The sequence below is a fragment of the Gnatocerus cornutus genome, chromosome 5 (genome assembly GCF_029298725.1).
Source record: "Gnatocerus cornutus isolate USDA-ARS CGAHR chromosome 5, icGnaCorn1.1, whole genome shotgun sequence".
NCBI lineage: Eukaryota > Metazoa > Arthropoda > Insecta > Coleoptera > Tenebrionidae > Gnatocerus > Gnatocerus cornutus.
The window spans coordinates 11,907,971-11,930,619 of NC_142237.1; the positions used below are offsets into that span (position 1 = coordinate 11,907,971).

The 22,649-nt window shown below is 34.0% G+C and overlaps 7 protein-coding genes, 1 long non-coding RNA gene and 2 pseudogenes across 9 annotated transcripts; 4 read left to right on the forward strand and 6 right to left on the reverse strand.

Annotated features, from left to right (window-relative positions):
- The first annotated feature begins 207 nt into the window (after positions 1–207).
- On the forward strand, positions 208–1,268 carry LOC148174552 (brachyurin-like; annotated as a pseudogene). Its single transcript, XR_015770155.1, has 6 exons — positions 208–301; positions 355–505; positions 551–716; positions 769–867; positions 915–1,054; positions 1,104–1,268. The product of XR_015770155.1 is annotated as a brachyurin-like (transcript).
- Positions 1,269–1,987: 719 nt separating this feature from the next.
- On the reverse strand, positions 1,988–2,893 carry LOC148174553 (chymotrypsin BI-like; the record flags this gene model as incomplete). The annotated part of the gene is made up of 5 exons (XM_088036864.1): positions 1,988–2,155; positions 2,202–2,341; positions 2,392–2,478; positions 2,522–2,688; positions 2,733–2,893. Coding segments are annotated over 5 exons (723 nt in total), but the record flags the coding sequence as incomplete, so codon positions are not given.
- Positions 2,894–4,178: 1,285 nt separating this feature from the next.
- LOC148174554 (brachyurin-like) lies at positions 4,179–5,184 on the forward strand. Its single transcript, XM_088036865.1, has 6 exons — positions 4,179–4,236; positions 4,283–4,433; positions 4,485–4,651; positions 4,698–4,787; positions 4,834–4,973; positions 5,017–5,184. The coding sequence occupies exons 1-6, from the start codon at positions 4,179–4,181 to the stop codon at positions 5,182–5,184; spliced, it is 774 nt and encodes a 257-aa protein (XP_087892991.1).
- A 294-nt stretch (positions 5,185–5,478) lies between these two features.
- LOC148174555 (brachyurin-like) lies at positions 5,479–6,540 on the forward strand. The gene is made up of 7 exons (XM_088036866.1): positions 5,479–5,535; positions 5,584–5,599; positions 5,647–5,797; positions 5,841–6,007; positions 6,055–6,144; positions 6,190–6,329; positions 6,376–6,540. The coding sequence occupies exons 1-7, from the start codon at positions 5,479–5,481 to the stop codon at positions 6,538–6,540; spliced, it is 786 nt and encodes a 261-aa protein (XP_087892992.1).
- Positions 6,541–6,549: 9 nt separating this feature from the next.
- On the reverse strand, positions 6,550–7,580 carry LOC148174556 (brachyurin-like). The gene is made up of 6 exons (XM_088036868.1): positions 7,530–7,580; positions 7,312–7,478; positions 7,094–7,260; positions 6,956–7,045; positions 6,766–6,905; positions 6,550–6,717 (listed from the first exon to the last, which is right to left on the reverse strand). Exons 1-6 carry the CDS (start codon positions 7,578–7,580, stop codon positions 6,550–6,552), a joined length of 783 nt encoding a protein of 260 aa, XP_087892994.1.
- Positions 7,581–7,816: 236 nt separating this feature from the next.
- On the reverse strand, positions 7,817–8,847 carry LOC148174557 (brachyurin-like). Its single transcript, XM_088036869.1, has 6 exons — positions 8,787–8,847; positions 8,587–8,737; positions 8,371–8,537; positions 8,225–8,314; positions 8,035–8,174; positions 7,817–7,987 (listed from the first exon to the last, which is right to left on the reverse strand). The coding sequence occupies exons 1-6, from the start codon at positions 8,845–8,847 to the stop codon at positions 7,817–7,819; spliced, it is 780 nt and encodes a 259-aa protein (XP_087892995.1).
- An 871-nt stretch (positions 8,848–9,718) lies between these two features.
- LOC148174558 (brachyurin-like) lies at positions 9,719–10,759 on the reverse strand (annotated as a pseudogene).
- A 3,097-nt stretch (positions 10,760–13,856) lies between these two features.
- Positions 13,857–14,228, forward strand: LOC148174559 (uncharacterized). The gene is made up of 2 exons (XR_015770175.1): positions 13,857–13,993; positions 14,039–14,228. It is a non-coding gene; the product is annotated as an uncharacterized LOC148174559 (long non-coding RNA).
- On the reverse strand, positions 14,227–15,191 carry LOC148174560 (epithelial serine protease-like). The gene is made up of 5 exons (XM_088037202.1): positions 15,077–15,191; positions 14,873–15,030; positions 14,732–14,821; positions 14,548–14,687; positions 14,227–14,499 (listed from the first exon to the last, which is right to left on the reverse strand). The coding sequence occupies exons 1-5, from the start codon at positions 15,175–15,177 to the stop codon at positions 14,329–14,331; spliced, it is 660 nt and encodes a 219-aa protein (XP_087893328.1). The 5' UTR covers positions 15,178–15,191; the 3' UTR covers positions 14,227–14,328.
- Positions 15,192–19,969: 4,778 nt separating this feature from the next.
- Positions 19,970–22,164, reverse strand: LOC148174561 (glucose dehydrogenase [FAD, quinone]-like). Its single transcript, XM_088036635.1, has 3 exons — positions 21,337–22,164; positions 20,452–21,288; positions 19,970–20,401 (listed from the first exon to the last, which is right to left on the reverse strand). The coding sequence occupies exons 1-3, from the start codon at positions 22,074–22,076 to the stop codon at positions 20,134–20,136; spliced, it is 1,845 nt and encodes a 614-aa protein (XP_087892761.1). The 5' UTR covers positions 22,077–22,164; the 3' UTR covers positions 19,970–20,133.
- Between the last annotated feature and the right edge of the window lie 485 nt (positions 22,165–22,649).

Here is a 22,649-nt window from a genome sequence, read left to right on the forward strand (position 1 = left end):
CTTCGACTTTGCAAGAACTAATAAATTTGCGTTTGGTTCACCAATTTGCAATTTGAGTTAATTTTAAAACTTGAAGGAACAATGAGAACTGTCCAAGAGTCTTTCAAAGTGAATAACAAAATTGATTATTAGATTGCAGATTAGAAAAATTGACGTAATAAGTACCTATTGATACGAATCAGTATCAGTATCACTTTTATTGTCTTCGAGAAAAACCCGACCATGGTACCATTTGTGCATGAATTTCTCACTTTACTATTCTTCTTAACACTACTTAACTGTGGAATATCAAGAAACACAAGTAAGTGCTCTAATTCCACTTCTTGCTCTATTTGGAAACCTAAACTCTTCTAGATTTAAGAATAATAGGCGGTACTGACGCCCATGTGGGACAATACCGTTACGCAGTGGCCATCAACGTCCAAACCGCCGACAGCCGCTTCTTTTGTGGTGGTAGTCTTCTCAACAACCAGTGGATTTTAACAGCTGGGAAATGTGTCGATGGGTAAAAACACAATTGTTATATACACTGTTTTATTCTTTTTCGCAGAGCAACTTTATTTACGATTCTCCTGGGACTAACAAACTCTCCGGAGACGACCCCAACAGACTTACTGTAGCTACTTCTACTTACGTTCTGCATCCAGACTATAACCCTCTCACATTGGAGAATGACATTGGTCTGGTTAAGCTTCGAAGTCCCGTTGATTATGAAAGTAAGTTTCTAAAATTGGTACAATTAAAAGAGTTGTTATGTTGGAATGGTAGTGACTCTGGGAGTACTCAACGTTTTCTATTTTAACATTACTGCGCCTGCATCTGATGTTAGAGATATGTGGGCTATCGGTTGGGGGCAGACAAGTGATCGTAAGTATACAAGAAAGCCGAATTTTTTTATGGATGGCAAAATTTAGAGGATCCAGGACTCAATAATGTCCTGCAAACTGTTTCCGTCGTGGCTCTATCAAATGAAGAGTGCAAAATTTATTATGGTAGTCAAATCACGAGCAACACTCTTTGTGTTGAAGGCAACTACAATGAAGAAACTTGTTATGTGAGTTTTTAATGATATTTCAATAAAATTGGTTGTAGCGAAATTTTAGGGAGATACTGGTAGTCCACTTGTGGTAGACTTGGGGCGTGGATACAAAGCTATAGGAGCCATTGCTAGTTTTATTAGTGGAAATGGATGCGAAAGCACGGAGCCTTCTGAGTTTTTAAGAACAGCGCCATATAAAGAATGGATAATGAATGTAACTGACATGTAACTAATATATTAATAAGTAAAAAGTAAAATTTTTATAAGCATTCATTCTTCTTTTTCATTTTGAAGATGAATAAAAAATTGGTAATTTTGGTAATTTTAGTGCTATTGCTCTGAAAGTTTGAGAAGTTACTGTTTTTAACTTGTTTGTTCGCTCTGCCAAATTGCAACATTGTATAGCAAAATTTACCAATTTTAGAAATATTTATTTTTAAAACGCTGCAAACATTTCCGGCATTTTTCACTAAAATTCGAATTTTGATAATTTTAGGGCTACAGCTTTGAAACTTGTGGAAGTTACTAGTCGTTTATTAACTCTACCAATTTACAAAGACACACATTTTAAAAATTTTTGTTTTGAAGAAAAACCAAAAAGTTTCGACATTCTCGACTAAAATTCGTAATTTTGGTAACTTTAGTGCTACAGCTTTGAAATTTATGGAAGTTACAATTTTTGAGTCGTTTATCAACTCTACCAAATTACAAAAATGTAGAGCAAAAGAAACAAATTTTAGAAATTTTGATTTTGAAGAGGAACATGCTGATAACTGTTACCTAATGTCCTCAAAAATAGCATAGGCAACACATTATACACATCATATGCAACTTTAAATCTTTTTGTAACGTTTAGTTAAGTGGTAAGGATCATGGATTTGAAGAAGTCTTCTTTTTTTGAAAAGATTTTTAATAATCAACTGATTTACAATATTACTGTGATCTTCTTCAAGCTACATTTGTCAAATTCTTGATCCACGGAACGTACGGATAAATCCTCGTATAACCAGAAGGATCCAAGGTTTCACATCCCTTTCCACTTACAAAACTCGCCACTCCAAGGAACTGAGTCAGGCCAGAAGACGCCGGAAGAGCAAGAGGTCCACCAATATCACCCTTCAAACCAATGTTAAAAACTGTCGCTCAACCCCAAAAAACTTACATGGCACAACCCCTCATTGGAATTACCTTCAACGCAGACCATCGTATCAACAATCTGGTTGCCATAAGTCAACTTACATTCTTCGTTAGTCAACGCGGCGACAAACACGAAAATCAGTTCTTCGGATAGATTAGGATCAGCTAAAATTTGAAGATTAACAAAAGTTTTCGTTGCTTAATCTGATCATTACAGTCACTTCTTTGTCCCCATCCTAAGACTATAGGGGTGAGTTTGTCCCACGGTTCTTCCCGGATCACCGGAACAGGCGAAAGATAATCTAAAACTACTCGTTAAAACAAATCACATTTTTGTTTCTTCACCTGAAAATTGAACCGATTCCCGGAGTTCAATCAAAGCGATGTCATTCTCCAGAGTTAGAGGATTGTATTCAGGATGCAGGATATAAGTGGAAGTGGCTACAGTAACGCGATTTGAATCAACACCGGTGAGAAGACGCGAACCTAACTTTATAGTAAACTTGGTGGCTCTAAAAAATTCAAGTTATGATGGTAAAGTGGATTCCCATCTTACCCATCGGCGCATTGAGCGGAAGTGACAAGCCACCTGTCGCTAATCAAAGTACCACCACAGAAGTACACTCCGGTGCTTGTTGTGGTTGTAATTGCGGCCACGAAAGGATATTCTCCGGCATTCGTGGGTCTACCGCCAATGACTCTAGAATCTAAACCGTTTTAATGAAAGAAGATGTTATCAAATTTGTTATATTTACCGCGGTGTGCACATGCACATGCCGTAAAAGCCAAAATAATGAGAAACTGTTTCATTTCGCGACTTTACTGGGAATGGAGGCGGAATTTTAACTGATTTTATACAGAAGCATCATCTTGCATTTAGATTTAAGACGTCATTGGATCAAGTAGTTTTATATGATTAAAGTTTTTTTGATTTGCGATTCAGAGATTCTAATCGGAGTTTTGAAGTTGATTAATTGGGATATTTGTTATTACATTTTCTAGAGTAAGATAACAAGTTGTGTAGGTTTATCTTGGAGAAAAAAATTGAAATTGTCAACAATTTTGGGACATTTTTACAAAAGTCAAAAATAAAATTGTTGGATCAACTCTTGCTGTTGACAAAAATTATCAAAAATATAATTTTATTCCATAACTCTTTTCCTTGTCTCAAAAATAAAAGTTTCTAAAATCTGTGTGTTTTGCTCTACAATTTTGCAATTTGGTAGAGTTAATATACAACTCAAAAGTAGCAACCGCCTCAAATTTTATAGCTGTAGCACTAAAATTACCGAAATTACAAAATTTTGTGAAGGATGTAGGAACTTTTTGCTTGGTCACAAAATAAAAATTTCTAAAATTTGTGCCCTTTGCTCTACAAATATTTAATTTGGTCAAGTTAATATACAGTTTAAAAGTAGTAACCACTCCAAATTTTATAGCTGTAGCAATAAAATTACAAAAATTACAAAAATTATAAATTTTAGTGTAGGATGTGGGAAAATTTTGCTTTTTCTCAAAAATATATTTTTTTTAAATTTTTGTTTTTTGCTCTACAATTTTGCAATTTTAGTAGAGTTAATACACGACACAAAAATAGTAATTTTCCTAAATTTCATAGCAGTAACACTAAAATTACCAAAAAATCCATTTTTTAACGAAATTTGGTGTTTGAGAATAAAATCCAAAGCATTGAAAATAGGTTTTGACGTATGTGAAATACGAGGAAATGCAGATAAACAAAAAATCAAATTTGAAATGGCTACGTATTAAAGTATTAAAGCATTCAAAACAACCGTAAAAGCTTTATTAAGAAAGTGCGCGACATTCCGTACGCCTGTATTTGGCCCAACTGAACTTTATCCAAGGAAACTGCAGGGAGAGCTACTTCTCACACATTTATTGCCTTCTAATCCGTACTGTTACAAAGTTCATAATATGAAGCTAATCCGATAAAACAACCATAAATAAGCGAGTTTGTTGGTTACCTGCCACAGAATAGAAAATGAAGCATCTTCTGATTTTTGCGTGCTTGACTGCACTAGCAACTGCAAGAACCATCGGTAAAAGTGTCTCCCTAAAGTACACATATCTACTAAATTTGTTTAGATCCGCGAATTATCGGTGGAAATCCTGCCATAGCCGGCCAATTTCCTTTCGCAGCCGCCATCCACATCACCACCAGTGATGGAATGTACTTCTGTGGCGGTACTCTCATCGGCAGCCAATGGCTAGTGACGGCGGCGCAATGTGTTGACGGGTAATTTCAAATAAAAAATTATAAAACAGACAAAAAAAAATCAATTTTTAGCGGTATTCACTTCTCGGTTCAATTAGGATCTAACAATTTATCAGGAAATGACACAAATCGTGTGATTGCAGAAACTTCTAACTACTTCCAGCATCCCGATTACAATCCGTTGACTTTAGAAAACGATATTGCTTTGATTAAACTCCGAAGTCCTCTCTTTTACACAGGTAAACTCTCTGGATTGAAACACCTTATCGGAAATTTCGGTTTTAGATTACCTCCGTTCAATCTATTCTCTCGCAGACGAAGAACTGGAAAGTGGTACCATTGCAGCCGCCATCGGATGGGGACAAACTAGCGATTGTACGTACCCTAGTACCTCCAACAATCTCTTATTTCTTTCTTACAGCAAACGCTGGTCTTTCCGACCGACTCATCTTCGCATCTGTTACCACACTGAGTAACGAAGAATGTAAGTTAACTTACGGGAACCAGATTACCGATCAGATGGTATGCGTTGATGGTAACTACAACGAAGGGGCTTGCAATGTGAGTTTTACCTAGTAGGTACTTTAAGTAAAATGCGTTGTAGGGCGATATTGGAGGACCTCTTGTCCATCTGGTACTACATGGTACTGCGAAATTAGTCGGCGTCTCAAGTTTTTTGAGTGGAAATGGTTGTGAAAGTCCCGATCCTTCTGGTTATACAAGAGTGTTCCCTTATATTGACTGGATCAGAACTACCATCGCAGCAAATTGAAAAATGTCTCTAAATTTTCACTTGAATTAAAAGAACTTTTATACGGAAGATACAAAATTATTTTCTTTATCACAAACCACAAACCAGAACTTTTTTTGTACTTAATTGTAGTGCCTGTGTATAATACAAAATTTTATCCACAGTCTTCGTTGGTTGCAATTAAGGAATCATCAACAAAAATATCTCTTTCAATAAAACCTTAATCTTATAATCCTAAAAAACACGACAACAAATTACCGAAGATTATTCAGCTTAAGTACAGATAAAACTTATTTTTTTCAAACGCACTTGAAAATGATGTTGGTCACAACCTTGCAGTGCCTCGTCTTCATCTTTCTTACAGTCATTGAGGTACCACTTCAAACAAATTCTTCCAAATAGTCATAAACTTATTTTCAGGGAACCCCTTCGACTGGTAGACTATTTCGGTACTACCAACTCTTTTTCAACTGTTGATTTCAGCTCCTCGCATTATAGGTGGTACGACTGCTTATGCCGGCCAATTTCCCTTCGCCGCCGCCATCTCTGTACGAACTGCCACCAGTAGAATTTTCTGTGGCGGTACTCTCGTTAAAGCGCAATGGGTACTCACAGCCGGGCAATGTGTCGTCGGGTAAAAAAATCCTCAACGATTCTCTCAATAATTAGTTTTGCAGAGCCACCGAATTCAACATTTCTCTGGGAAGTAACAAGTTGAGCGAAGACGATTCCAACCGAGTTGAGGTTGCGTCCAGCGAGTACGTGCTGCATCCTGAGTACAATCCAGAAACACTAGAAAACGATCTCGGGTTTGTGAAGCTGCGACTTCCTGTTGAATTTTCAAGTAAGGAACTCGGCTGTAGGGAGTAAAACTAAATTTTCAATTGACAGGCTATTTGAAGACTGTTGATCTTCTGGGGTCGCACTACGTGGTGGCATCTACTCAGCTCATGGCGTTCGGGTGGGGGCAAACCAGCGATGGTTAGTAAAAAAAATGCGATTGCAAAATTCTAAATTTGGCTGTAGAACACGCGGATTTCAGCGAGGATTTACAATGGGCGTTGGTAACAGCTCTTACGAATGACGACTGCAAGTTAACGTATGGTAGTCAAATTTCAAACAGTACTCTCTGTATTGAAGGGAATTACAACGAAGGGTCTTGTTATGTAAAAGAGCTCTAAGTGTTGGACAAAGTCTTAAAGATGTTTTCAGGGAGATACTGGTAGTGGATTGGTTCAGGATCTTAGTCGTGGTTATAAGATGCTGGTTGGTGTCGCAAGTTTTATTAGTGGCAACGGATGTGAGAGCACGGATCCCTCTGGATATGTTAGAATTTCAGAGCATTTGGATTGGATTTCTTCGGTTTTGCAGTCTTAAATGTCAATTTCAATTCAATCCTGTAATGTTTGCAATCCAATGGGCAAAAGGGAAAACTCTCGTGTACCCGGAAGGATGTAGACTTTGACAGCCGCTTCCGCTTACAAAGCTCGACACACCCAACAGCTGAGGATTCCCAAATTTTAGAAGATAAATAAGAGGACTTCCGGTATCTCCCTAAAAAAATTACTATACGTTAATTTTTTTGAGTAACGACAAACTTACAACACACGTTCCTTCGTCGTAGTTACCAGCAGCACAAAGCATGTTCTCTGTGATTTGATCACCGAAAGTTATTCTACATTCTTCATTAGTCAGAGTGTCTAAAGCAACCCAATTTAGATTTTCTGCGAGAGCAGGATCGGCTAAAATAAATATTTTACAAGAGGTTTAAAACAGAGATTTGTACACAAACAGTCGGAAGTTTGTCCCCATCCAGGCGTAAGCACCCTCCACCCCTGTGGAGTGTTTGCTACAGGCAGCAGCTGAATGCCTTTGATATAATCTGAAAACGCCACAATTACGATTTAATTTGCACATATTTTCAAATTGCCTGTGAACTCCACCGGCATCCTCAGTTTTATTAGACCAAGATCGGAGTCTAGAGTTTCCGGATTGTAATCAGGATGGATAACAAACGTGGAGGAAGCAAGAGTTACTCGGTTTGAATCAGGCGCCGTCAGACTGTTTGAGCCCAATTGGATAGTAAAAGATGTCGCTCTAAAAAATAGAATAAAAAAATTAACTTTATTTTGATTGGCTGATTTGTACTTATCGACACATTGGGCCGCCGTAACTACCCATTCGTTTCCTAGAAGAGCTCCTCCGCAAAAGAATTTACTAGTTGGGGTGGTGACATGGATGGCGGCCGCGTATGGAAACATTCCGGCTGTTGCTTCCTGGCCGCCGACAATACGAGCGGGATTTGAGCCAGATACCTAAATTTTTTTACCAGGATTAATGGGTTGGTTGTAAATAGTGTTAGTTACCCATCGGAAGAGTGTGAACACGAGGAGAAGAACAAAGTCGTAAGTTCTCATGACGCGCGATTATAAAACAACTTAGTTTGATTCCAATTTTTGTTTGTAATCTCTTTACAGGCCATAATTCTGATTATGACACTATCTAATTTGTTTTTTTTTTATTGTGGTCGAGTCATGTCGATAGCAAAATTTTTGATAAACACTATAAGCTTTCAGTTTTTCAGTTTTTTTTTTCAAAAATAAACAATTTAAAAACATAAAGTTTCAAAAATTTTTATTCAAATTTAACGAATTTAATAGTTGGTGATATTTCTAATCCAGTCCAAATAAGGATAAGTTCTTGTAAATCCCGAAGGATCGATACTCTCACACCCATTCGCACTTAGAAAACTGGCAATGCCTTGATGAATAGGAGCATAACTTTGGCCTCCAAACAAAGATATCAAAGGACCTCCAGTGTCGCCCTAAATCGATTTTTTTTCACAAAGAAATAGTTTTTCTTGGTATTTACATGACAAGTTCCTTCGTTATAATTCCCAACAACACAAAGCATTCTATCTGTTATAATATTTCCATAAGAAATTTTACATTCGTCGTTTGAAATTGATGTCAAACCGACCCATTGCAACTGATCGGCAAGAGCCCCATCAACTGTAAAGTCTTCAGTTTTATTTGAAAATTATACGAAATGGAAAAAGTACCATCGCTAGTTTGACCCCATCCTATAGCTCGCAGTTCTTCGTTGTTAGGTTCAACATCAGAGGACGGCAAAGGTATATATAAAATGAAGCCTAAAATTAGTACGTTAATGTTAATCTGTCAGTTTCAATTTTTAATTTAATTCCACTATTGTATTGTATATCCATCTGCAGTTTAATCAAACCGAGGTCGTTTTCGAAAGTCTCTGGGTTAAACTCCGGGTGCAGAACATATTCGTCTGTTGCTAACTTCAGTGCTGTTGAAGCTAAATCCTTAATGTTGGTGGTACCCAAGTATATGGTAAACAAAACTGCACTAAAAGTGAAAAAGTTGACTACTGTTATTAATAAGATTTCAAACTTACTCTTTGACACATTGGCCGGCGGTTAAAATCCATCTCCGACTAACTAGAGAACCGGTGCAAAAGTAAGATCCATCACTTGTGGTTTTATAAATGGCGGCTAGAAAAGTATATTGGCCTGCGTTGACAGTTTCGCCTCCTATAATTCTTTGATCTAGAACTAATTATGTGAATTTTGATGATGTTGCAAGTGTACTTAATACTTTGGTGCTGTTCACAACAAATCAAATTAATTGCGATGAAAATAAGGAATAAAACTTTCATATTTCTGGCAGCTTTTTAAAATTTTTAAATGTATTTTGGTGTTATCATTTATGTTGGCGAATAAAAATAGAATAGGTGGATTTAATAATAATCTGTTGGGATAAAGATTAAATTGATGACATCAAGTCTAAGACAATTCAAAAGAATTAAATTCGGTCGATATCTCGCTTATTTTTAAAGCAAACTTGCGTTATTTTGCTTTATTTTACGCATAATTTCACCCAGATTCCAAAACTAGGCATAAAATCGAGATATGACAAAAAATAATTGAGTTATAGCAGTTTAAAGTATTAGATATTTGATTTTCCCGTTTTTAAATGTTTAAAGCCTGATATCTTCAAAACTACAACAGAAAAATAGAAATGCTTTACGCTATCGTTTTTCTCGCGTCTTTTTACATTAGAATCTTAATATCTCAATGTGTTCGACCAAAGGTGGCTTCTTTGGATTTTAATGTGTCCAAATCTTGCTTGGCCTTCAAAATAAAAATTTGAAAAATTTGTGTTTTTTGTTTTATAATTTTGAAATTTAATAGAGTTAATACACGATTCATCAGTAGTAATTTTACCAAATGTCATAGCAGTAGCACTAAAATTTCCAAAATTACGAACTTTAGCGAAGGATGTCTGAAATTTTTGTTTCGTTCTCAAAATCAAAGTTTGTAAAATTTTTGTCTATTGCTCTACAATTTTAAAATTTAATAGAGTTAATACACAACTTTGGATTCTGTTTAAAACGAGCACCAAAGTTTGCTCAAAAAATAACCGAGAAGTCGACCGAATTACATTTGGAGAAATAAGTTTTTGTTATAAAACGTTTTTTTTTTTAATTTTACAGATTACTTTTCATATTTCACATTAATTTTACTGATTTACGACGCCGTTATATTTAGAATCCAATCGACATAAGGATAAGTCCTTGTGTATCCTGAAGGATCGGTGCTTTCACACCCATTTCCGCTTACGAAACTTGAAATTCCTACGTGTACGGTGTGGTAACGCAAATAAACGTCAATTAGCGGGCTGCCTGTATCGCCCTAAAAAAAATATTTGGAAGAGCAATTTAATAGAAATTTTAAGAAACTAATTTCTTACATGACAGGCTCCTTCATTCAAGTTTCCTTCCACGCACACCATGTTGTCTGTAATTTGATTTCCATATACCTGACTACATTCCTCGTTGTTTAGTGGAATTATATAAACGGCATTAAGATCGTTTGAGAGTTGGGCGTCCTCTAAAAAAAATCGTTTTCTGAAAATTGTCTTATAAAAAATTGATACTAACGATCGCTCGTTTGTCCCCATCCGATGGCTCTCACGACTTGCTTCTGGGACAAAGGCTCTAGCGCCAAGTAATTGACGGATTTTATAGAATCTAAAACGGTGGTCAGTGCCAGAATAAAATAATTAGGTACGCAGTCTAATTAGTAGTACCTGTGTACGTAATTGGCATACGAAACTTAATTAATCCAATATCATTATCCAAAGTCGTTGGATTATAATCCGGATGAAGAATATAATCATTGGTGGATAATGTTAATCGGTTGGGATCTTGGCGATTAGAAGATCCCAAATGAACAGTAAACAAAGTAGCTCTGGAATAAAACGGTTTTTTTTCGTTTTTTTTTTTTAAGCAGGGATAGACTCACCCATCCACGCATTGTCCTGCTGTGATTACAAATTGTCTGGTATACAAAGTACCGCCGCAGAAGAACTGGCTGGTGGCTGTTTGAACATCGATGGCTGCAGCGAAGGGATGGATACTCGTGGATGCTGGCGGGGGCGCCGCCGATTATCCGTTGATTTGCTCCTGAAAAAGTCTTATATATTCTGTTAAAAAAAATTGGAGTTTTACCTCTTGCCGTAGCAAAGGAGAGTGCCACAAAAAACAGTAAATAAGTTTGCAAAGTCATTGTGAATGTAAGTTAAACAAAATTGATTGCCACATTTATAGGGTCTATAAAGATTGTTTTATCTCTTGGTGATTCAGTACCACAACATGATTTTTTACTGATCCACGGAAGTTTTCTAAAAGTAGCTCAAATTGAGAAATTTTAATCTTTTATCCGTGCAATCATCGTGATAATAATAATAACGGCATGGGAGAATGATGATCAAGGCTCCATATCTCTGAAACTGCGACGCTCCTTAGATTTTCCGAAAATCAAAAATTTTATTTAAAAGTTTGGCAAATTTCGAAACTCCAAAATTGTACAATTATTAATTAGGCTTAACTTTATTTTTAAATATATCCATAACTACATTACTTTATATGTATTGTATTATCAATAATTACGAAATTAGATCTTCTACTTGGATCATATATATGAACATAAACTTTTATAGGATGACCGGTTCGGTTCCTAATAGCTTTCTGCGCTATTGAAAATTATACAGCTAAATTATTTGTCGTAGTCCCAGGAAATCTGGAATTTCACCAGTTATATCTGTAATTTCAAGGCAAGTTTTAATCGGTTTGTAACAATGTTTAGGCACTGCAGCTAAACATTCTGGCTCAAATCTCAAAAATCGGTGATAACATTTTTGTAATCTGGATAATTTTCGATTTCTACGAAAGGTTGAACCATCTGTGGTAAGACATTAAGAACTTTTCTTATCACATTCTAGTATCCTGGCACAATGATGGGATTATTTTGGAATATTCGAATTATGTTCCCTTGTCCTGTGGGATAATAAGGAATAAATCCAAAATTGTAAACTATAACTTACTTGTCCTTTTTGTATTTTTTAATGTTATTTTTATATTGTAGGTATTGTGTTTTAATGGTTTTATTATCATAGTTTGAACCAAACAATTTTAATTAAAAATAATGACATAGATATAATACAGTAACGCTTAAAATTTTAAAGTCTTGGACTCTCCACCAAAAACCAAATATTTTCAACTTTTTTTAATAAACTTAGAGAATTTTATTTTGGGACAACCATAAGTTTAACACTTTTTTTGTTAAAACCCGTATTTTTGTTAATTTTAAAGATATTTAAATGAAATTTGGGAAAATTACTAATTTTAAACTGTTTATTAACTGTGCCGAAATACAAAATTTTAAAACAAAAAATAAAGATTTTAGAAAATTTTATTGTAGGAGGAACCAAGAATTTTAAACTTTTTTGTATCAAAATTCATATCTTTGTTAGTTTTTGAGATATTAGATTGAAATTTGGAGAGGTTACTACCTCTAAAGTGTTCATTAACTGTGCCAGAGTGTAAAATTTTTGAACAAAGATAAAGATTTTAGAAAATCTTATTTTAGTACGAACCAAATATTTTCAACGTTTTTTTTTAAATTGGTTTCTTGAGTGAATAAACATTATTTTGTTTACTTTTTATTTAAATGCTTTACTTTGAAAAAAAAGTGCTTTTTATCAAATAATTGTAGTTTATTGCAATGCTTTTATACTTAAAAAAATGCATTTGGACTTTTTAAGAGTTTTTTGAATATAAACATATATTTAATAATTATTTAATAATTTAATAATTTAAACAAAACTATCATCTTAATATTAGTCGCAAAAACGAGTGTAAAAGCCATAAATTATGAGATATCTATAATGACTTTTCAATTAACTAGAGTATGCAACTAATTTGAAAAATAGTAGGAGTCGTTTGCTTTCTATATAAGTAGGTGCCACAAACATATAACGTTAGCATTAACTGGTTATTATTTGTAGTATTAGGTACTTCTAATTATTACAGGTTGTCATATATCAACTTCAGAAATGGATTTCAAGTCTTTGTTGCTTCTCTTGGTTCTTTTGTACCAAGCGGTTTACATTCAATGTCAAAATATTGAAAAGAAAGGCGCACCAATTTGACATAATATTATGTATGTTTATGTTCTTACCTAATGGTTTTTAAGGGTTTCGACAATGGGAAATAAAGCATAGAAATATAGTTTTTTTTTAAATTTAATTTTAATTAGAACAATTTTTGTTAAAATAAAATATTCCTAGTAGTACATTATGTCCGTAAGCGCAAAAATGAAACTTTGTGTGCTGAGCTTGTTCGTGTTAAACGCGAAGTCCACAAAGCGCTTTTTCTGCTTAAGCATAAAAATAAAGCTTTTACCTTGTCAATCAAGGCAGACAAAGTGTCTAATTTTGAAAATAAAAAAAAATTATATGTGTAAATTTTAAATTAGGACAATGAAATTTGTGGAGATTACTATTTATAAAGTGTTTATTAACTTTGCCAAAGTACAAAATTTTAAAACAAAAAACTAAGATTTTATAAAATTTGATTTTAGAACTACTCAAGAGTTTAAAACTTTTTTTATTAAAATTCGTATCTTTGTTAGTTTTTAAGTTATCACAATAAAATTTAAGGAAATTATTACCTCTACTATCTCTGAAGTGTTCATTAACTTGCCAAAGTAAAAAATTTTAGAAAATGTTAATTTAGAACGAACCAAATATTTTTGGTATTTTTTTATTAACTTTCGTATCATTGTTAATTTTTAAGTTATGTCAAAAAAATTTGGGAAGATTACTATTTCTAAAGTGTTCATTAACTATGCCAAAGTGCAAAATTTTAAATTAAAAAATACAGAATTTAGAGAATTTTATTTTAGAACAAACCAATAGGTAGTTTTAATTTTTTTTATTAAAATTTATACCATTGCTAGTTTTGAAGTTATGACAATAGAATTTGTTATAGTTGTTACTTTTAAAGTGTTTATTAACCGTGCTAAAGTACAAAATTTTAGAACAAAAAATAGAAGTTTTATTTTAGGTCAAACCAAATATTTTCAACGTTTTTTTTTAATTGGTTTCTTGAGTTAATAAACATTATTTTGTTTACTTTTTATTTAAATGCTTCAATTTAAAAAAAAAGTGTTTCTTATCAAGTAATTGAAGATTATTGCAATGCTTATAGTTAAAAAAAAATGACCATGGACTATTTAAAGGGTTCTTTGAATATAAACATATATTTAAACCGAACTATTGTATTAATATTCGTCGCAAAAACGAGTATAAAAGCTATTAAATATGGGATATCAATAATGGCTTTTCCATTAAGTAAAATATGCAACTAATTTGAAAAATGGTAGAAGTCTTTTACTTTTTATATAAGTACGTGCCAAAAACACATAATATTAGTTTACTTTTACCGGTGAAATATTCAGGTAGAATTTATTGGTTATTTTTTGTTTTACTTCTAATTATTGCAGGTATCTACTTTAGAAATGGATTTCAAGTCTTTATTGCTTCTCTTGGTACTTTTGTACCAAGCGGTTTACATTCACTGCCAAAATGGTGGAAACAAACCTGCACCAATTTGACACAATATTATGTACCTTCATATTCTTATCTAATGGTTCTTAAGGCTTTCGACAATGGGAAATAAAGCATAGAAATATAGTTTTTTCTTAATTAATTTTACCTATACCTACATCGGCCTTTACAGCAGCAAAACTTATTTAAAATGTCTTTCAGTTTAATTTAGTACTTATACATTGATCTAAAGTGAAAAATCGTTAACATGTTTCCACAACCACATCGTGTACGGATCAACTCTTGTAAAACCGGAAGGATCGCCATTTTCACACCCATTTCCGCTCACGAAGGATGCCACACCTACCAACATGACAGTTCCTGCCACATTGCGGACCAGAGGTCCTCCAGTGTCTCCCTAGCTCACAGTTTTAGTACAATTAGATTTTGTTTTGTTTGTACTTACATGACAGGAACCTGCATTGCCGGCTCCGACCATACACACCATATTTTCCGTAATTTGGTTTCCATAAGTTTGTTTGCACTCGTCGTTCCAAATTGCGCGTAGAGGAACCCACTGGAGAGTATCAACGAGATCTTCATTGTCTACAAGCAATTTGGTGACACGAAGAAGTTGCGCGTTGACTTACCATCGGAAGTTTGTCCCCAGCCTAACGTCACAACTTGAATCTCTGGTGTAACGTAGCCCGTTGACATGTAACTAATTGAACTAACATCCTCTGGAAATTTTTAAATTAAATTTTTTTATAATAAGTCTTCGGGAACTTAACCAGTGAAGGAAATCCACTCCTGGAGTTTAATAATACCGATGTCATTTTCTAAAGTAGTCGGATTATACTCTGGGTGTAAATAGAAAGTGTCTGTGATCAAACTGAGCGTGGGCTTCTTTAGATCCACGGAACCCAAACTGATGTTAAATGAAAGTCCGCTGAAATTTCAACATTTACACAGTAGAAAAAGAGTTAAAAATTTACCCGGAGACACATTGTCCTGCTGTTACTATCCACTGCTTGTTTATGAGTGATCCTCCGCAGAAAAACGTACCATTGTGGGTGGAGGTGTAAATAGCGACCATGAAGGGGTACTCATTGTCTTTCGCTGGTTCACCACCAATGATGCGAGCACCATGGCGAGCAGCGATGAGTGTCGGAAGGATAAAAAAGAAGAGAAGAAGCATTTTGATGATATTTTTGAAGGAAATGACTCGCGGGTTTTGTAGGGTTTTATAGTTTAACATCAGACATTTTTATGGTTTGATATAAAATTTATGTTTATGGCTGAGCATAAAAGAAAATATTTGCAATAGATGGATTACAGCAGCCAGTAGCGCAATCAATAAATTTCAATTAATAAGTCCCAATTACCATTTCAATCTTGGCTGTTAAATAAGTCTGTTTCCTTTTCCAAAATGCATAAATTTTCCTTTTATTTTAATTGCTCCATGTATAAAATTGTTATCTAATAACTCCTCTAGTTAAGCACGTGTACGATAAAACAACTTTAACGCATAGCAAAAATTACAGAAAAAGCAGCAATTGTGATATCAATAACAATTCCTTCTAGTACCTCAAGTTATTACAAATAATGTTTTTTAGGTGGGAGGAAGGTTTTTCTTTTTGTATAAATTGCACAAACAATTCTAAGTAATACTAACATACTGGAGCATTGAGGTAAATTGATATGGATTAAGTTGTTATTGATATTATTACTTTTTACAGTTTACTTTGACAATGGATTTCAAGTCTTTGTTGCTGCTTTTGGTTCTTTTGTATCAAGCGGTTTACATTCTAGCAGGACGTAAAATAACTACAAAAGCTGAAATATAATAAAATATGTAATCTTTACCTACATTAATTTATCTTTTCTTGGATTTTAAAACTTTGGACAATGGAAAATATAGCATTATAAAAAAAATATGGTTAGTTTATTGTTTCCTTATTCTTGCCGGATTTGCAACCTCCCCACTTCGAATTATAGAACGCAACGCTTGATAAAAAAATCTTAATTAATTATTACGTAACTTCTAAATGGCAAAAGATAATAACTTACTTAACACCGCGTTAGAAAGCAGAGTTCTCAACTTTTAAAATGACGTATTACAATTAAAAATCGAAGTACTAATTTAGAAGTTTTTTACAAAAAAGGATAAATTTTTGTTTTAATATGTTCGTTTTTTAAATGTTTATCAGTTTTTCTCAAATATCCTAGTTAAGTTTGTTGGAAAGCTTAATTCATTACCTTTACAATGACATATTATAAAGTTTTATAATTATGCAAATTGTTAAGCAACATTGAAAAAGCAAACGTGAACGCGCGGTACTAAAAAAACTTATTTTACAAATATCTCTGAGTCCTGACCTGATGAAGCACAATGGGCTTCAGATTCAGAATCAGGAGCGAATTTTACTTTAAAAATAACTTTTTTTTGCTTCAGTACAAATTTCGTTAAGAATTTGTTGACTAGTCTTACAGAGATTTAAACTAAAAAAAACGACAAACCTACAATTTGTGCTTAAAAATTCTTGTTTGTTTCGTTTTCTGAATGCATAAATTTTCCTTTTATTTTAATTGTTCTATTTTGAATAAAATTTTTCTGTTATCTACTAACTTTTCTATTTACTGTAATAATTTTAATACTAATGAGAAAAATGTCCTTGGGCGTTTAACTCTAAAATAAACAGCGTGTCTTAGTAAAAAGCACATGTACTATAAAAGTGAAGTGTTTATATTCATTTTGTCCATTTTTATTTCAACACAATGTAGGTATAGCAAAATTGCAGGAAAACAGCAATTGCAAGATACCAATAATAACTTTTTGAAGTACTTCAAGTTAGTGGAAATAATGTCTTTTAGGTGGGAGAAATGGCTCTCCTCTTTGTATAAATTGCAAAACAGTCCGCAAGTAATATTATATTACTTTTACTGGAGAAATATTTAGGTATGTTGATATGAGGCTTAGTTGTTACTGATATTACTTTTTACAGTTAACTTTAACAATGGATTTCAAGTCTATGTTGCTTCTCTTGGTTCTTTTGTACCAAGCGGTTTACATTCAAGCTGCTCATCGTCTAGTAGATAAATAGACAAGCATCACCAAGACGAAATATTCTGAATATTTCTGTCAATGCCCGGTCTCACGGATTTGAACGTTTTGGACAATGGAAAATAAAGCATTATAAAAAAAAATATTTTTAATTTATTGTTTCCCTATTCTTACCGGATTTGCTACTCTTCTAATTATACAACGCAACGGTTGATAAAAAGATCTTAATTTTGAACTACAATCTTTAATTCTGACCAATGAAATCATTTAGAAACGCGAAATTTATCTAAAATGTACAACATTTAAGACATTTAAACTAAAATTTTACAATACCTTTAAAAGTTAACAATACACGATTTTTTTCTGAAAAACACTCTACATTCTTTATTACGTAACTTCTCAATGGCAAGAGATAATAACTTGTTTAACACCGCGTTAGAAAGCAGAGTTTTCAACCTTTATAATGATGTATATCAATAAAAAATCAAATTACGAATGTAGGAGTTTTTTTACAAAAAAAGAATAAGAACATTTTTAAAAATTGAACGTTTTTTAAAATGTTTATCAGTTTTTCTCAAATATCCTAGCTAAAGCAAACTTTTCCGGCGACTTCTGAAGTTTGTTGGAAAGCTTAATTCATTACCTTTCCAATGACATATTATAGAGATTTATATTTATGCGAATTGTTAAGCAAAATTGAAAAAGCAAACGTGAGCGCGCGGTACTAAAAAAACTTGTTTTACGAACATCCACATTTTTATTACGTAACTCTAAATAGCAAGAAATAATAACTTTTTAACACCGCGTTAGAACGCAGAGTTCTCAACCTTTAAAAAACTTATTTTACAAATATCTCTGAGTCCTGACCTGATGAAGCACAATGGGCTTCAGATTCAGAATCAGGAGCGAATTTTACTTTAAAAATAACTTTTCCTTGTTTCAGTACAAATTTCGTTAAGAATTTGTTGACTAGTCTTACAGAGATTTAAACTAAAAAAACGACAAACCTACAATTTGTGCTTAAAAATTCTTGTTTGTTTCGTTTTCTGAATGCATAAATTTTCCTTTTATTTTAATTGTTCTATTTTGAATAAAATTTTTCTGCTATCTACTAACTTTTCTATTTACTGTAATAATTTTAATACTAATGAGAAAAATGTCCTTGGGCGTTTAACTCTAAAATAAACAGCGTGTCTTAGTAAAAAGCACATGTACTATAAAAGTGAAGTGTTTATATTCATTTTGTCCATTTTTATTTCAACACAATGTAGGTATAGCAAAAATTGCAGGAAAACAGCAATTGCAAGATACCAATAATAACTTTTTTAAGTATTTCAAGTTAGTGGAAATAATGTCTTTTAGGTGGGAGAAATGGCTCTCCTCTTTGTATAAATTGCAAAACAGTCCGCAAGTAATATTGTATTACTTTTACTGGAGAAATATTTAGGTATGTTGATATGAGGCTTAGTTGTTACTGATATTACTTTTTACAGTTAACAATGGATTTCAAGTCTATGTTGCTTCTCTTGGTTCTTTTGTACCAAGCGGTTTACATTCAAGCTGCTCATCGTCTAGTAGATAAATAGACAAGCATCACCAAGACGAAATATTCTGAATATTTCTGTCAATGCCCGGTTTCACGGATCTGAACGTTTTGGACAATGGAAAATAAAGCATTATAAAAAAATTTATTGTTAATTTATTGTTGCCCTATTCTTACCGGATTTGCTACTCTTCTAATTATTCAACACAATGTTTGATAAAAAGATCTTAATTTTTAACTACGATCCTTAATTCTGACTAATGAAATCATTTAGAAACGCGAGAATTATCTAAAATGTACAACATTTAAGACATTTAAATTAAAATGTTACATTATCTTTAAAAGTTAACAAGACACGATTTTTTTTGAAAATTCACATTTTTTATCAAGTAACTTCTCAATGGCAAGAGATAATAACTTGTTTAACATCACGTTAGAAAGCAAAGTTTTCAACCTTTATATTGATGTATTACAATAAAAAAACAAAGTATACGAATTTAGGAGATTTTTACAAAAAAGAACCAACAAGTTTTTAAAAATCGTATACGTTTTTTAAAATGTTTATCAGTTTTTCTCAAATAGGTATCCTAGCTAAAACTAACTTTTCCGGCGACTTCTTAAGTTTGTTGAAGAGCTCAAATAATTACCTTTCCAATGACATATTGTAGAGATTAGAGTTTTATAATTATACAAATAATTAAGCAAAATTGAAAAAGCAAAAGGGAATAAACATTATTTTATTTACATTTTATTGAAATGTTTTAATTTGAAAAAAAAAAGTGTTTCTTATCAAGTAATTGAAGTTTATTGCAATGCTTATAGCTTTAATTATACAAATAATTAAGCAGAATTGAAAAACCAAAGGGAACTCGCGGTACAAAAAAAAACTTATTGTACAAATATCTCTGAGTCCTGACCTGATGAAGCACAACGGGCTTCGGATTTTGAATCAGAAAAGAATTTTACATTAGAAATAACTTTTTTTTGTTTCTGTACAAAATTTGTTAAGAATTTGTTGACTAGTGTTCCAGAGATTTCAACTAAAATACATAATAAGCGACGAACCTACAATTTGTGCTTTCAAATTCTTGTTTGTTTTGTTTTCCAAACGCATAAGTTTTCCTTTAATTTTAATTGCTCTATTTTGAACAAAATTCTTTTATCTACTAACTTCTCTGTTTACCGCAAAAATTCTCTTACGGAAAAGGCAGCAATTGAGAGATATAAATAATAACTTCTTTAAGTACTTTAAATAATCAAAAATTGGGTCTTCTCTCACACTTAAATTTATACAACGTTTGAAGAACAATCAATATTCTTCATCTAAAAGCCTTTTAGGAATGTGAAGAAATTTGGGGCTTCTAAAGGTTTGGAGCAACTAAAGCACACAAAGAATGTCAAGAGTCTCCAACACTAGTCTGTTGCTCCCAAGAGTTATAATTAATTTACAATATATTTGCCCCCTTGTCTTTTATATCTTGCGCCGCTTTTTCGGCAATCATCACCGCCGTGGCGTACGTATTCCCAGACACCACCACTGGCATAATAGAAGCATCCACAACTCTTAGCCCTACAATTCCATGAACTTCAAGTTTTGAGTTTACCACTGCTAAAGGATCGCTCTCTGGACCCATCTTACAACTTCCAGCTTGATGATTGACCGGTCCGGGGGTGTATCTAATTGCGCAGTCCCAAAACTCATCACTGTCGTGTCTGCAAGAAGAAACTGTTAATTTGTTTAGAAGCTAATCTACCTATTTTACTTGTGGTTCTTGGAACAGTCTCCGTACTCTTCGTGCACAAAGTCGATTCCATAATTTCGTTTTAGAACGGAACTGTTTGCTATTTTTTGAGCCACTCGCACTCCTTCAATGAGGATTTTAACATCCTCTGGATGGGTGAGATATCGCGGATCAATAATCGGGTGATCGAAAGGATTGTTTGATTTTAATTTAATCGTTCCACGACTCTTCGGATGAACGTTAATTGGGATTATCGTGAAATTTTTCGAAGCGTTGCGGTGGTCGGGATCTAACGGCTCTCCCACGGTTCCAGTGTGAGAGCAGGAGGCGTCAAATCCAAAGAAAAAAAACAGGAGATCGGGGTTATCTCCCGCTGGATCTCCGAATTTACTGGTCAGTCTTCCAGTGGCTTGGCCAGAGCCCGTATAGGACATTGGTCCTTTCCGGTGGGTTAAATAGTCGTTCACTGCCAACCAGACGAGGTCGTTTGTTGCTTTCAGAAGTTTTAGTTTATAGTTTAGACTGAACGCGACCTGATTGTGGAGATTTTTCCCGACTCCTGGAAGATCATGGATTGGAGTAATCTTAGCATTTTTGAGATCTTTTTTGGGGCCGATTCCCGAAAGCAGGAGGAGTTGGGGGGAATTGATTATCCCCCCAGACAGAATAATTTCGCGCTTGACTTTAACTCGAAACGTTCGCTTATTGTGGACAAATGCCACTTCAGACGCCCGTTTTTGGTGGTGACTTTCGTGGATGATGATTTTGGTGGCGGTGGAATTGAGCATAATGTGGAGGTTGGGGCGGTGGCGCGCCGGACGGAGAAACGCCCGCGCGCTGGTCATTCTAGTACCATTTCTGCAAAAAAACAAGATAAAATTGGAAAAAAAAGTCGAATTAACGTACACTGAGGTCATCTGTGCTAAGGTAAAACCCGTGTAAGGATAGGCATTGAAATCATTGACCACTTTATATCCCACTTCTTTCACTGCCTTGAGGATGTCTTCATCGATTTGTGGTTGATCCGGAAATCTCTCGATAACCATTGGACCACGGGAACCATGCAAATCCGCTCGTACCAAAGACCCAATCTGTTGATTGTTCTCGGACTTCTTAAAATACTTTAACACCTCCCTGTGATTCCATCCGGGATTCCCCAGTTTTTCCCACCCATTGTAATCTTTCTGGGTCCCCCGGGTGTACATCATCCCAGTAATAGTACCACTCCCCCCAAGAACTTTCCCTCGGGGCCAACTGTACCTCCTCCCAGGACACCCCCTGCAAGCTTCTTCTTGTGGTTCCGTTTTGTACCTCCAATCCATATCAGGATTTCCAATAAAGTTGCTTAACATTGACGGGACTTGAGAACCTGGAGGCTCGTCTCCTCCCGCTTCAATCAGAAGAACCTTCCACTTTCGACGTTCGGAGAGTCTTCCTGCAACGACGGAACCTGCTGCTCCTCCTCCAATTACCACAAAGTCGTAGTCAGGATCTGGTTGGGATTTCGGGGTGATTCTTCCGCAGATTTCCGACAAATCGCACCGGTTTGTTAGTAAAGTGTTGACAATGCTCATGAAGACGGATCCTCCGTAGCATGTTGTAGCGAGGGACGGGCCGATGTAGGGAGCTTCACAGCCACAGTTCATTGTGGAAAGTGGTAAGTGGAGATGTGACGTTGGTTTTATTTATTCTGGCGGGAGGAGTACGCAAGTTCGAAGTTTGTATGGAAAGTTATAGATGAGGAATGGCTAAAGTGATAGGAAAATAGACATTAAAATTTATAGACTTGATAATAATGCTTTTAAACAATGAAAACTGTTTGTTTGAAGGACGAAAAGTTGGAAAAATTCGTACCGATACAGATTTATCATTATTTTTATTGCATTTTTGTTTTAGTTAATATTAGTACAGTGCGCAAGATCTGATTTACCAAATTGAATAAATTTTTCTTTTTTTGTAATTGCTCTATTTTGAATAAAATTTTTTTGTTATCTACTGACATTTTTATTTACTGCAAAAAGTGTTTTTTACCAAAGCACGTGTACGATAAAAATTCTAAATAAAAAAAATTTCCTTTTAAATTGTTGCTTTGTTTTGAATAAAATTCTTCTATCTACTAACTGCTCTGATAAAAATGAAGCGTTTTATTATGGTTTTCTTTTTATTTCAACACAATAATATCGCAAAAATTGCAAGAAAAACAACTATTATTATTATTA

What these genes read in the sequence shown, in the direction of transcription:
- LOC148174560 (XM_088037202.1), bottom strand. Translation starts at nt 15,177, where the DNA reads ATGGTCGCTATTTACACCTCCACCCACAATGGTACGTTTTTCTGCGGA. An exon ending in GGAGTGGATTTCCTTCACTG is followed by an intron (nt 14,822 to 14,872) that starts GTTAAGTTCCCG and finishes AAAAATTTCCAG; the next exon opens with AGGATGTTAGTTCAATTAGT. An exon ending in GCAATGCAGGTTCCTGTCAT is followed by an intron (nt 14,500 to 14,547) that starts GTAAGTACAAAC and finishes ACTGTGAGCTAG; the next exon opens with GGAGACACTGGAGGACCTCT.
- LOC148174556 (XM_088036868.1), bottom strand. Translation starts at nt 7,580, where the DNA reads ATGAGAACTTACGACTTTGTTCTTCTCCTCGTGTTCACACTCTTCCGA. An exon ending in GCGGCCCAATGTGTCGATAA is followed by an intron (nt 7,261 to 7,311) that starts GTACAAATCAGC and finishes TCTATTTTTTAG; the next exon opens with AGCGACATCTTTTACTATCC. An exon ending in ATGGGGACAAACTTCCGACT is followed by an intron (nt 6,906 to 6,955) that starts GTTTGTGTACAA and finishes TATTTATTTTAG; the next exon opens with CCGATCCTGCTCTCGCAGAA.
- LOC148174554 (XM_088036865.1), top strand. Translation starts at nt 4,179, where the DNA reads ATGAAGCATCTTCTGATTTTTGCGTGCTTGACTGCACTAGCAACTGCA. An exon ending in ATGGGGACAAACTAGCGATT is followed by an intron (nt 4,788 to 4,833) that starts GTACGTACCCTA and finishes TCTTTCTTACAG; the next exon opens with CAAACGCTGGTCTTTCCGAC. An exon ending in ACAACGAAGGGGCTTGCAAT is followed by an intron (nt 4,974 to 5,016) that starts GTGAGTTTTACC and finishes AATGCGTTGTAG; the next exon opens with GGCGATATTGGAGGACCTCT.
- LOC148174561 (XM_088036635.1), bottom strand. Translation starts at nt 22,076, where the DNA reads ATGAACTGTGGCTGTGAAGCTCCCTACATCGGCCCGTCCCTCGCTACA. An exon ending in TTAGCACAGATGACCTCAGT is followed by an intron (nt 21,289 to 21,336) that starts GTACGTTAATTC and finishes GTTTTTTTGCAG; the next exon opens with AAATGGTACTAGAATGACCA. An exon ending in GACTGTTCCAAGAACCACAA is followed by an intron (nt 20,402 to 20,451) that starts GTAAAATAGGTA and finishes TTCTTCTTGCAG; the next exon opens with ACACGACAGTGATGAGTTTT.
- LOC148174555 (XM_088036866.1), top strand. Translation starts at nt 5,479, where the DNA reads ATGATGTTGGTCACAACCTTGCAGTGCCTCGTCTTCATCTTTCTTACA. An exon ending in ACTTCCTGTTGAATTTTCAA is followed by an intron (nt 6,008 to 6,054) that starts GTAAGGAACTCG and finishes TTCAATTGACAG; the next exon opens with GCTATTTGAAGACTGTTGAT. An exon ending in GTGGGGGCAAACCAGCGATG is followed by an intron (nt 6,145 to 6,189) that starts GTTAGTAAAAAA and finishes ATTTGGCTGTAG; the next exon opens with AACACGCGGATTTCAGCGAG.
- LOC148174557 (XM_088036869.1), bottom strand. Translation starts at nt 8,847, where the DNA reads ATGAAAGTTTTATTCCTTATTTTCATCGCAATTAATTTGATTTGTTGT. An exon ending in GCCGGCCAATGTGTCAAAGA is followed by an intron (nt 8,538 to 8,586) that starts GTAAGTTTGAAA and finishes TTTCACTTTTAG; the next exon opens with TGCAGTTTTGTTTACCATAT. An exon ending in ATGGGGTCAAACTAGCGATG is followed by an intron (nt 8,175 to 8,224) that starts GTACTTTTTCCA and finishes AAGACTTTACAG; the next exon opens with TTGATGGGGCTCTTGCCGAT.